Consider the following 12,410-nt stretch of genomic DNA (forward strand, 5'->3'; position numbering starts at 1 on the left):
CATAGTCTGGTATGAGGACACCAATACTCCTGAGCATAAAGCCCTCCAGAAGGTAGTGGACACAGCCCAGGACATCACAGGCAAAACCCTCCCCACTATTGAATACATCTACAGGGAACGCTGCCGTCGGAGAGCAACAGCAATCATCAAGGATCCGCACAACTCAGCACACACTCTGTTCTCGCTGCAGCCACAAGACTCTCACCACCAGGTTCAGGAACAGCCACTACCCCCCCACCATCAGACTCCTCAATGACAAACTCAATCAGAGACTCATTTAAGGACTCTTACTTGTGCACTTTATTGATTTCCTTTTTTTCTCTCTGTACTGCACAGTTTGTTTACATTAATTTACAGTTCTTTATTTGTTTACATCTATATGCTGTGTACAGGTTTGTTTTGCACTACCAATTAGAGGTAATTCCACTGCGCACGCAGGAAAAAAAAAGAATCTCAGGGTTGTCCGTGCTGTCATGCATTAACTCTGACAATATCATGGAATCTGAATAAAGGCAAGCAATGCTTTGGGCCAGAGCTCTTGGTCATTTAAATTTTTGAAATTTAGACATACAGCAGCCCTTCCAGCCCATGAGTGTGTGCCCAATTGACCACCAAACCCTGTACATTTTGAAGGGTGGAAGGAAACCAGAGTTCCTGTGGAGGACATACTATCTCCTTACAGACATTGTCAGATTCCAACCCAGGTCGCGAGTGCTGTAGCAGTGTTGCACTAATGCTCCAGTGCTCCGGCACCTCAGGGGGCCGCACCGGCACCTCCTTGTCACCATTTTGGTGAGCTCTGGCACCAAAAAAATGAGTACTGCACCCCTGTATATTGCCTTTTTATGTGTATTTTTTTCCATGACTGTTTTTTTGTAGACTCTCACATTCTTTACCAATTTCCAGGTTTCTCTAAATTCTAAAAAATTCCCAATTCTCAATTAGGCTTATTCTGGATCATTTATAAACCTTATCCTTTGACGCAACACCAATTTTAATTCCTTTAGTTCCCAAAGATTGCATACTTTTCCTTTCAAACTTTTTGTGCCTTAATGCATTTTCTATGGATTATTTATTTCAAAGCTATTGCCTGTTCACTCTTCAATATATTCAAGTTTGTTTCTTTTCACCTGACTGCACAGAACGAACCAGACAAAACAGCATTACTCCTAACCACTTTGCCCACACACAGCATACGATAATCACATATATATGTATAGAACCAAAAACACTGCAGCACAGTACAAGCCCTTCGGCCCTTGATGTTGTGCCAACCTATATATTTCTACCAAAAAATACAAAACCCTTCCTACCCCATAACCCTCTATTTTTCTTTCATCTATGTGCCTGTCTAAGAGTCCCTTAAATGCCCCAAATTTTTCTGTCTCCACCACCACCTCTGGCAAGACATTCCAAGCACCCACAAATCTCTATGTACAAAATGTCTCCCTAATGTCCCCCTTAACGTGGCTTCCTTCACATTGTGCAGATGCCTTCTGCTGCTTATTATCCCTGCCCTGAGAAACAGGAAATGGCTGTCCACCTTATATATATGCTTCTCAGAATCTATTGTCACCTCTCATCCTTCTTTATCGCAAAAAGTTAAAGCTCTACTCACCTTGCCTCATAAGACTTCTTTCCCAATCCAGGCAACATCCTGGTAAATCTCCTCTGCACCCTCTCCATAGCTTATCCATCCTTCCTATAATGAAGTGACCAGAACTGAACACAATACTCTCCAAGTACGGTGCAGGATTTGTAGAGTTGCAACATGACTTCTCAATGCTTGAACTCAATCCCCCTATTAACGAAACCCAACATCCCATAGGCCTTCTTAATTATCCAATCAACTTGTGCAGCAACCTTGAGAGATGTATGGATTTGAACCCAATTTCTTCTACACTGTTAAGTATTCCACAATTAACACTGCACTCAACCTCCTAGTTTGACCTTCCAATTTATATAGGGATGGTTTTATAGTTAATAGGAAACTGTCCATCAATCTCACTACCTGCGGGAAGAAGCTATGGTTGGAAAGAGTCCTTTATGTTCCCCTCAAAAAATCACAGCCAACTTTATGCTCATGCCTTCTTGGATACTTTTTATTATATGGGTGAACTTGAATTCAGTTACAATATGATTACTCATTACTAAATGACCTTTGATGTCAAAATTAACCCTTGCTTATCATACAAAATGAAATCCAAAATAATCTATACCCATGCTGTTGCAAAGAACACCTCAAAGGCATTCCCCTTTTACACCAGATTTAATCCATCCAGGTTAGATACTGCCATAATTACTGCACTGTTCTACAAAGGTCTAAATTTCTGATGTCAACACCCACCCTGACTCCAAAGGCAAGCCTCGTGTCCAACCATATGGTTTTCGTGGTGGGTGGGCCAAGGGCAATGCAGAAGGCCACTCACCTTCTCAAGTGGTTCAATCTGAGCGTGAAGCTCCTCCACTCGTGTCTTCAGCTCCCGCTCCTTGTTCAGCTGGTGTTCCTCGATGCGCAAAGTGGTGAAGAGCTGCTGGACGAGCATCTTAACGTCATTCATCGACGATGCGTCTTCATGACCCAGCTTCTCTGTAAAATTTAAAGATGAATGAATGTTTATCATCTATTTTGTAGAAAATATCTTCGAGCAGTGTCCAACAATGGGTGGATCAACACCCTCTCAAACATTGCCATTGATAGTTCATTGAGTAATCTCTGACCACTTCATAAGGCTACAAGACAGAGCAGCAGAAGTAGGCCAATCAGCCCATCGAGTCCACTCCACCATTCCACCATGAGCTGATCAATTCTCTCACTCAGCCCCACTCCCCTACCTTCTCCCCATAACCTTTGATACCATAGCTATTCAGATACCTATCAATCTTTGCCTGAAATACACCCAATAACCAGGCCTCTTCAGCCATTCCGTGGCAGAAAATTCCAAAAGGTTCACCACTCTCTGGCTGAATAAATTCCTCCACATCTGTTTTAAATGGATGCCCTTCAATCTTCCAGTTGTGCTCGCTTGCCTAGACTCCTCAACCATGGGAAATAACTTTGTCACATCTACTCTGTCCAGGCCTTCAACATTAAAAATGTTTCTACAAGGTACCCCCTCATTCTTCTGAACTCCAAGCAGCACAGTCCCAGAGCTGTCAAACATCCTTCATACACTAATCCCTTCATTCTAGGAATCATTCTCAGAACCCTCTCCAATACAAGTACATCCTTTCTTAAACCAGGAGCTCAAAACTGTACCCTGTACTACAAGTGAGGCCTCACCAGCGATCGGAGCTGGGGTTTGAATGTGAATGTGGAGCTGTCTGTAAGGAGTTTGTATGTTCTCCCATGTCTGCATGGGTTTCCTCCAAGTGCATCAGTTTCTTCTCATCCTCCAAAATGTACCAGGAGTTGTAGGTTAATTGGGCAGCACAGGCTTGTGGGCCGAAAGGACCCGTTACTGGGCTGTATGTCTAAATTAAAATTAAGGAGAAATGAGAGGGAGTGCCAGACTGAAGAAGGAGGCAGAGCCTCAGCTATTAAAGGTAAAGTTGTCACTGGAAGAGCAGTTACATTCAGGAATATTTCAGGACTGGGGTACAGAGGTCACCAGGGCTGCAGCAGGATCCAAAGGGGAGAGAGGAGATAATAAAGGGATTCCAAACTATGGATGAAATTTTTAAGCAGCGTAGCAAAACACCAGAGGACATCTGTACAAAGTGAAGGGAGGAAAATTTAGGGGAGATGTCAGGGGTAATTTTTTTTTTAAAAAACAGATTTGCGGATGCCTAGAATGCATTGCCGGGGTGGTGGTGGAGGAGGATGGAACATTTAAAATAATGGATGAAAGAAAGATAGAGGGTTATGAGGTAGAAAAGATTTTGGTTTTTTTTGATTAAGTTTATATAGGTCAACACAACATTGTGGGCTGAAGGCCTATACTGTTCTATATCCAATACTCTCGACGTGGCCTGCTTCATGCCAGGTCTTAACCTTGCATGGCAACTCTCCATGACAAGAGTGACGGGTGAAAGACGTCAACGAGCTAGGTCTCGTGGTGAAATTTTCACACAACTCCATATGAAGGGCAGTTTCCACAGGTCACCCAATTCCTTTGTTCGAATTCTTCCTTTACCTCAATCCGGTGAACAAATAGGCACTTTCCTTTGGTGGCACAGTGCTGCAACTGGTTGAGCTGCCACCTCACAGTGACGACCCTGGTTCAATCCTGACCATGGTTGCTGTTGACACATTCTTCTTGTGACAGTCCCCTGGGTGCCCCAGTCTCCTACCACACCCCAGAAGATATTTAGGTGAGTAAATATTTAATTATTTAGTGACCCAAATAGTAGATTAGTAAGTGGTTAGTGGAATTATGGGAGAGTTGATGGGAATGTGAGGGGGGAATTTTAAAAGTGAGGCAAATGTGGGATTGGTCTAAATGTAGTGCCTGATTTGGTTCGAACTCAGAACCTTGGATGGGACTTGTGTTTTGCTGGTGATCACACTGGAAAACAAAGATGTTGTTTCCTGAACACTTTTGGGGATTTTGTAGAACATAACTTCGAGCAGTGTCTAACAATGCGTGGATCAACACCCTCTCAAACATTGCCATTGATAGTTCATTAAGTAATCTCTGACCACTTCACATCGGGGATTTTTAATGAAGACGCTGGGAGAACATTCGAACAGATAGCGGTGGATTCAATTCCAGGTCGCTGGTGCCGCCATAGCACTGTGCTATGTGCCTGGCTAATCGCTACACTAATTGTAAATGTAAAATAAATTATTAAATATAAAAGAGGGACCGTTGGAAATACCCAGGACAGGCACCAACTGCGGACAGAAAGAGTTAATATTTCACGCACTCTGTTCAATTCTGATGAAGTCATCAGCCAAAAGTATTCTTTATATCTCGTTCTACACGCTAACTTGCTGAGTACTTGCCACATTTACGTTTTTAATCCAGGTTTGTTGGCTTTGCTTCATGAATCAATTGTTCAGTCATTTTAAAAAAAATTATCAGTGATCTCCCCTTCTCATGAAAAAAATAAACAGATGTATTATTACGCACCAAAAACATGAACAATGTAAAAGAGTGGAAGAACACAATGTGGACCCTACTGCTAAAACTCAGCAGATGTGGGAAATCTGAAATGAAAAAAGAAAATGTTGGAAGCACTCAACAGGTCAGGCAACATCTGTGGAAAGAAAAAGAGTTAATATTCCATTTTGCAGACTGTCCACCTGATTAAGGATCTTTGACACGAAACATGAACTCTGTTTCTCTTTCCACAGATGCTGCCAGACCAGTTGAGTGTTACCAGCATTCACTGCAATGTGACTGAAATGGAGAAAATCCAACTTATGGTTACGTTGGGCAACTGGAGTCACTTGTCTGGGCTGCATCGATCATTCACATTCACCCAATCTTAGGTTTTCTACTTGGAGACAAGGATGAACATGATTCTGCTCGCTTGACCTTTGCAACATCACATTCAGTCTCGACCACTCTCTCTTTCGCCCATGTGCACCTTCCTTGAAGCCTAATTCTGTAATGAGGCTCATGACACTTGCTGATTCAGCTCATTGTCAAATTCTTTTGTTAACGAAGCCTATGAAGTTGCTTGGGGTATTTTCTCCAATACAAAAGAGTGCTTTAAAATATAGTTTTTGTTACCTAAACTGAGACGTCAGCTACAAGTTCTGCAGGAATTTATGCTGATGGCAGCAGAGTCAAATGTATATTAATGCCAATGGCAAGGGGAATTACATCAACCAGAATGAGCCTTGACAGTTCCCATACCTCTCTTTGGTGGCTGCACATGGTGAGCTACATCATTTATCACCAACTTGAAGTCATCAAGAAGCAGAATATCAATTCCTGTTGATGCAGCTATTCGATTTCCATCTGCAAGAAGCAATGGATATGGAGCAATTAGTCTGATGGTGCAGCTCAATAACAATTTAAGACACATCTTGCACCATCACAATCCTAGCACAAGAATCAGGGCCCACGGCAGCAGAGAAGTTACTTTACTGGGCCTTTAACCAGGAGGCTGGAGTTTATAGAATCAGTCTTAAACAAAGGAACAACTTTGGCTGTCTTCCAGTCCTCGGGCATCTCACTTTGGATAAAAACAATGCAAAGAATCTCAGCCAAGTCCCCAGCATTCTCCCTCTTTGCAAACTGGGATTAATTTCATCTCACCCTGGGGATTTACCAACCCTCATGAATCTTATGACATCCAACACCGCCTCCTCCCAATAATGAGTTGATATGGATTATCCTTGTACCTCTCCTGGAACTAAACTCTCCTTGGGGAGAACAGAATGAGAAGCATTTATTTAGGATCTCATCCACATTACCTGGCTCCACACATGGATTACCCAAAAACTTCCCGTCACAGTAACCAATTTAAATTGATCCAACTGAATAATCTGGTACATACCAGATTATTGAATTTAAAAATTGTAAAACAACTAAGTGGCTTTGTACAAATGTCTAACTTTAGCCTGGTCTAAAATTCAACGGTTTTCTTTAATTTAGTAACTATTCTGTAACTGCGGGACTCATCTACTGCATTCCTGTGGAGACTGGGAGATCACTTCATTGAATACCTTTACTCTGACTGCATCAGTGACAGGTATCTTCCAGTGGCCAACCATTTCAATTCTGCACCCCACACCCATGCTCACGTCTGTCCATGGCCTCGTGTACTGTCAAACCAAGGCCACCCATAAAATGGAGGAGCAACACCTAATTTTCCGTCACGGCCTGCTCCAGCTGGATAGCATTATCGTCGACTTCTCTGGCTTCTGCTAGACCATTCCCTATTATTCCTCTCTCTTCTCCATCCCTCTGTTTCCTTTCCTCCAGCTCTCCACTTCTCTCTCCATTCACAGCCATACCATTCCCTCTGTTTGCTGGTGTGCCCTCCCTCCCCTATCCACCTATTACCTATGGCACTATGCTCACCCAGCCCCTCTCCCACCCATTTTGTTCAAGCACCTGCCTATATTCTGCTCATAACCTGATGACGGGCTCAAGCCCAAAAAGTTGGTAATGTATCTTTACTGTATAAAGCACACAATTTGAGTTTCTCCAGCATTGTGTTTTCATCCCATTCACAGCCCACAGGCTCAGCCCCCAGTCTGGTGAGGTACCTGGAGTGTAGATGGCAACTCGGTCGATGCCCCTATCCTCTGCCTGAAGCTGCTTCAAGAAAACTCCGACGGAGTCCGAGATGGGTCGGAGGGTGAACTGACAACGCTCTTGCCGCGATGGGAGATTCAGAGAGAGAACAGGTAAACCATTCTGGTAAACAACTGTGACAGCTGTGGAGAGAGAGGAAAGTAAAATGGTGAAAACTGGCTGCAATGAAGAACTTGCATAGAATTAGGAATGGGAAATGTTTCCCCTCAAGACTGAATCACTCTCAAACTGCCATTCAGTTGGTCACTCATCTTGTGTACAACTTTTATTTGCCACGTCTTTAGTCACATTCTTCCTGAGTTTCAAGACAAAAGAAAATGTCTGTCTTGGGTAAACTTATACCTCTCATTTTGTTCGTTTTAGATTGGTCACAGTGTTTGAGCTACCGAAAGAAAATAGACACACACACCGAGAGCAGTTCAGTTTATACAAATGTTTATTACAAATTCAAAAGCTGATTTCAAACTACAATATGCAAGCCCTACCCAACTATACTTATCAACGTTGGGACTGGTCCCAACTGCCGAAGCAAGGCAACGACTGCACACTTGTAGTAGGTTGTCAGGGCGCCGGTAGCAGCTTCTCCACCTTCTCCGACTGGGACGTTGGCTGGATTCTAGAAGTTCTTCTTCTTGCTGAGAGATGTTGCCACCTCTCGGAGAGTCACAAACTTCAGCAGCGGGACCATAGCTTATATTATCCAAAAACTGCTTACCCAAGCACCTATTCCCAGCACAGCAAGAAAGATAAGTGAGCAAGCTAGCATACTAGGCTTCTATCGAATAACATAATTTTCAGCTTATCACTTTGAATACAGTGGTTTATTTTGCATCAAGGCTAGGCCTCTGACAGTCTGTGACCAAAACAAGCAAGAATATTAAATGTTCTTGGTACACAGATGTCCTTTCTTCAGATAACAACATCTCTGGCCCCTTGGTGGAATTTAGCTTATGTCTGCTGATTCTAAAAACAAACAGGTTCTCAGCCTTCCAGAAGCAAAGGCTGAAAAAGTAAAAAAACACGATTTAAATCTTCCATCCCTTGGTCACAGGTTGTCAGACACGAGACTTTACAAGCATAAGAGTACAAAAAGAGCGTAAAAGAGAAATCAAAACTACAATAATCACGAAAACAAACAATAATGCAAGCAACCAATGGAGAATATTGTGGCCAAACCCCCCAAATGTACCAGCTAACCATGAAAAAGGATTCCAACCAAGGCTCAAACTATCCTCGTGGGTCACAATACCCAGACGCCGGAGCTCACGAACAGATTTTGAAACATACTGAACAATAACATATTTATATAAGCTGCACTTGAGGCAGGTGACCGAGGACTTCCTTGGTGTAATGCACATTCCTTGGTGTCCCCAACGGGCAACTCCCTCGGAATGTCCTCGACATTACAAATCCAATTGTTGGCACCAAAGCAGCTGTTCAGCCAGATCACCAGGAGCGTAAGACGGAGAACCTGGAACAAAGAAGCCTGACACATGTCACTCATGATACCGTAAGCGTTCAGTATTTAAACAAACTAAACCATCCTGTCCCTCAATAGCTACCCACCGAGTGTTACCCTGGGTATGTGTCACTATTTCTCCTTGTACATGAGGGGCACTACCTGGTGGAGCCACCCATACCTTTTGTCCGACATTCTCTAGTTCGGGAGTGGGGGGCAATGACTGTTTATCCTCTGGAATAGGCTGTAGTTCAGAAGCGTGAAGAAGTCGGTGGAAAGGTGTACCTCCTTTTAAAGGGCCATGATTCAAATTGTCGACTGCCTGCTGCAGCACATGGCACCACCCCTTCAGGGTCCCCAGTGGTGTTAACAAATGAATTTGTTCCTTCAGTAAGCCATTCATTCGTTCAACTAACCCGGCAGCCTGCGGGTAATAAGGAATATGGTAGACCCATAAGATACTGTTGTCAGTATCTTATGGGTCAGTATCACAGATTGTCTTCCCGGAGAAGTGTGAGCCATTATCAGACTGAATCTCCTCTGGAACATCATAACGAGAAATTAAATGGTTTAGTCCTTGAATAGTGCTAGCTTGGTCAGCCGTCTTGGTGGGAAAAGCAAAACCCAGGCCCGAAAAGGTCTCAACCAGTACTAGGATGTAATGATTACCCATACAATTTGGCATGGGGCCTATGTAATCAATTTGCCAGACTGCAGCTGAGCAAACACTCCATTTTATTCGGCCATGCGGACCAGGAGGAACAGTGCAGGACTTCACAAGCTGACATGCTAGGCATGTACGCATGACCATGCGGACATCATCCTGATAGACGGGTAAAGCATGTGTATGGTTCCACATAGCTGATCCCTTCTCCCCCAAATGGCTACTCTGTTCATGAGCCCATCGAGCCAGGGGGACAGTATCGGCGTGGCTGATAGTGGCAAGCTGATCTGCTACTGCATTATGTTGTGCCATGTTAGTCGTCACATTGGTATGGGCATCAACGTGATATACGGTTATCTCACGGTGGTGGGAAGCATCCCACAACAGCTGCCACAATTGTTTGCCCCATACTGGGCGGTCATGTATCAGCCAGTCGTTCTTTTGCCAATCAGGCATCCATACCACTAGTCCATTAGCCACAGCCCAGGAATCAGTAAACAGGCGAAGAGGGTGATCATGGGGGTCTAGTGGTAAAGTGACTACCTTCAACTCAGCATACTGACTGGAGCCACCATCCCCCTCCTCCAATAAGTGAGTTCCTGACTTGGGATGGTAAACCACTTTTGCTTTCCTTGCACCCACCGGCTGCTACCATCAGTAAACCAGGCATCCTCTTGTTCTGCTGGAGTGAGCGAATCAAATGGTTTACTCCACTGAACTGGTGAAGGGGGTAAAGGAGGGGGCAAGGCGGGTTCAACGTCCTCATGAAGAGACGGAAGATCAGCCACCTGTTCGTGTATGTGGCCCACCCCTTCAGGCCCTCTGGTCGCACGACTCTGAATATACCACTTCCATTTAACAATAGAAGACTGCTGAGCCTGCCTGATCTCTAGATTAGCGTAATTAGCCAGGACCCAATTCATTATTGGAAGTGCAGGTCGCAATTGAACATCTGCATTGCCTGCCATTCTTTCAGTCTCCAGCAGGGCCCAGTAACAGGCTAATAACTGTTGTTCAAAATCAGAATAACGAGTGGCAGCCTCGGGCATGGTACGTGACCAGAATCCCAGCGGGACTCAGAGGCCCTCTTATTTCTGCCAGAGGCTCCAGCAGGCCACATCATCAGTAACGGAGACCTGTAGTTTGTAGGGGGTATCTGGGATGCGGGGAGCAATGGGCAGGGCCTGAAGAATAGCCTGATTGGCAGACTGGAACGCCCTTTCCTGATTGTCACCCCATACAAAGTCTGTTTTCTTTCGGGTAACCTTATATAGAGGACGTAAAAGCAATGCCAAGTGTGGAATATTGCGTCGCCAGTATCTCAATAACTCCAGGAAATGCTGGGTCTCTTTTTTGTTAGTAGGAGTGGCCAAGTCTGCGACTTTATGGCGAACTTTATCGGGAACCACCTGTTCTCCAGAATGCCACTGAATTCAAAGGAAAATAACCGTCTGGGACAGGTCCTGTACCTTGGTGGGATTAATGGCCCACCTTCTTTGCATCAGGGTATCTTGGACACTCTCCAAACCTTCCTGTACCATCTCTTCTGTGGCCCCTTGCATCATCATGTCATCAATATAATGGTGAATTGAGAGGGAAGGCGATACTGGCACTGTCTCCAAATCATGGGCAATTAGGCTGTGGCAAATAGTGGGAGAGTGTACATAACCTTGAGGGAGGTGGGTGAAGGTATACTGAAGCCCCTTCCAGGTAAAGGCAAACTGATCCTGTGAGACCTCATCTATAAGAATACTGAAGAAGGCATTAGCGAGATCAATGACAGCATACCATGTTCCTGAGTTCCCAGTAGCAATGTTTTCAATAAGGGTCACAATGTCTGGAACTGCCGAAGCAAGCGGTGGGGTATGTTTGTTCAAAAAACGATAATCAACTGTCATTCTCCAGGAGCCATCTGGCTTCTGGACCGGCCAAACAGGGCTATTAAAGGGCGACGTTGCGGGCCTCACTACCCCTTCTTCTTGCAGAGCATTGATGATGGCAGTAACCTCTTCATGCACCCCAGGGAGGCGATATTGTGGAATGCATACTGGTTTCCAGGGGGGGGGGGGGGGGATGCACCATCACAGGATCCCACTTAGCCTGACCCACTACTAGTCTTTTTGTAATAGTCCAAATTCCAAATGCAAATCCCCCTTGGCTAGTATTAAGGGTTGTACTGGCCAACATATTAATACCCAGGATACACTCGTCAGTGGAAGCCACCAGGGCATGTAACCATACAGGGGAAGGGCTATCACCCACCGTGGCACGGACTTTTATTTCCTTTGCCAGGGTGACCGCTCCTCCCAACCCCTCTATTCGAAAGCTCGGTCCAGTCCAGAGGTCAGGGTTACCCGGAATCACCGAGTGCTCCGCACCGGTATCAACCAAGGCCAAATATTGGCGGTCATTACCCTCACCCCAATGGATTGTTAACGGTATGTAGGGCCATGGGTCCCCATGTATCCGCTGTATCTCAATGGTGTAGACACGGGAGCCCTGCCCACACCTTCATGCTTTAGTAGGGTTCGGGGGCTTCCAGGCCCACATGCCACTATTATCCATAAGAGCCTTGTTACTCATCACGAGTAACTGGAGCAGGAGAAGCCGGCTGTGCAGAGGGCACAGCTGGGCCAGGAGGACTCAGCAGCTGGGGATGATGTTCCCCTGCTTTTCTCTTATAAAGGGCATAAAGGACTGCAGTAGGTTTCCCATCAATATCACTTTTAGGTACGCCTAACTTTAACAAGGTTAGAAAAAGGTCCTTTCTTGTCGGTCCGTTATTAGTAGCAGTCCCTCTCTTTTCATCCTGCTTGTCTGATTTAACCTGGGTTGTACGTGAGTGGATTTTACCTCCCAACTCTAATTCTCGAAGCCCAGATAAGGCGTGCACCGCCTCAGACACAGGATGCCCAATTAGCAGACTAGTTACGGACAGAACCAGTCCCTGTGTAGTGGGTTGGGTGGAACGAACCAATCTGGTATGCATTCCAGCCGTGAATATCTCTTCATCAGGGCTCCCCCCCATGTACCCACAGCCTCAAATGCCCTGCATACAAGGCAGAGGCTA

General features: G+C 45.0%; 1 protein-coding gene across 5 annotated transcripts in view; it reads right to left on the reverse strand.

Annotated features, from left to right (window-relative positions):
• The window catches only part of mcu (mitochondrial calcium uniporter), a 188,275-nt gene that overhangs the window by 22,414 nt on the left and 153,451 nt on the right, over nucleotides 1–12,410 (reverse strand). For all 5 annotated transcript variants that reach the window (XM_069885537.1, XM_069885533.1, XM_069885534.1 and 2 more), the window contains 3 exons: nucleotides 7,169–7,339; nucleotides 5,808–5,912; nucleotides 2,430–2,590 (listed from right to left, as the gene is read on the reverse strand). In XM_069885537.1, the coding sequence (XP_069741638.1) occupies nucleotides 2,430–2,590; nucleotides 5,808–5,912; nucleotides 7,169–7,339 (437 nt within the window). The remainder of the gene's footprint in view (nucleotides 1–2,429; nucleotides 2,591–5,807; nucleotides 5,913–7,168; nucleotides 7,340–12,410) is intronic.

The sequence above is a fragment of the Narcine bancroftii genome, chromosome 6 (assembly GCF_036971445.1).
Source record: "Narcine bancroftii isolate sNarBan1 chromosome 6, sNarBan1.hap1, whole genome shotgun sequence".
NCBI lineage: Eukaryota > Metazoa > Chordata > Chondrichthyes > Torpediniformes > Narcinidae > Narcine > Narcine bancroftii.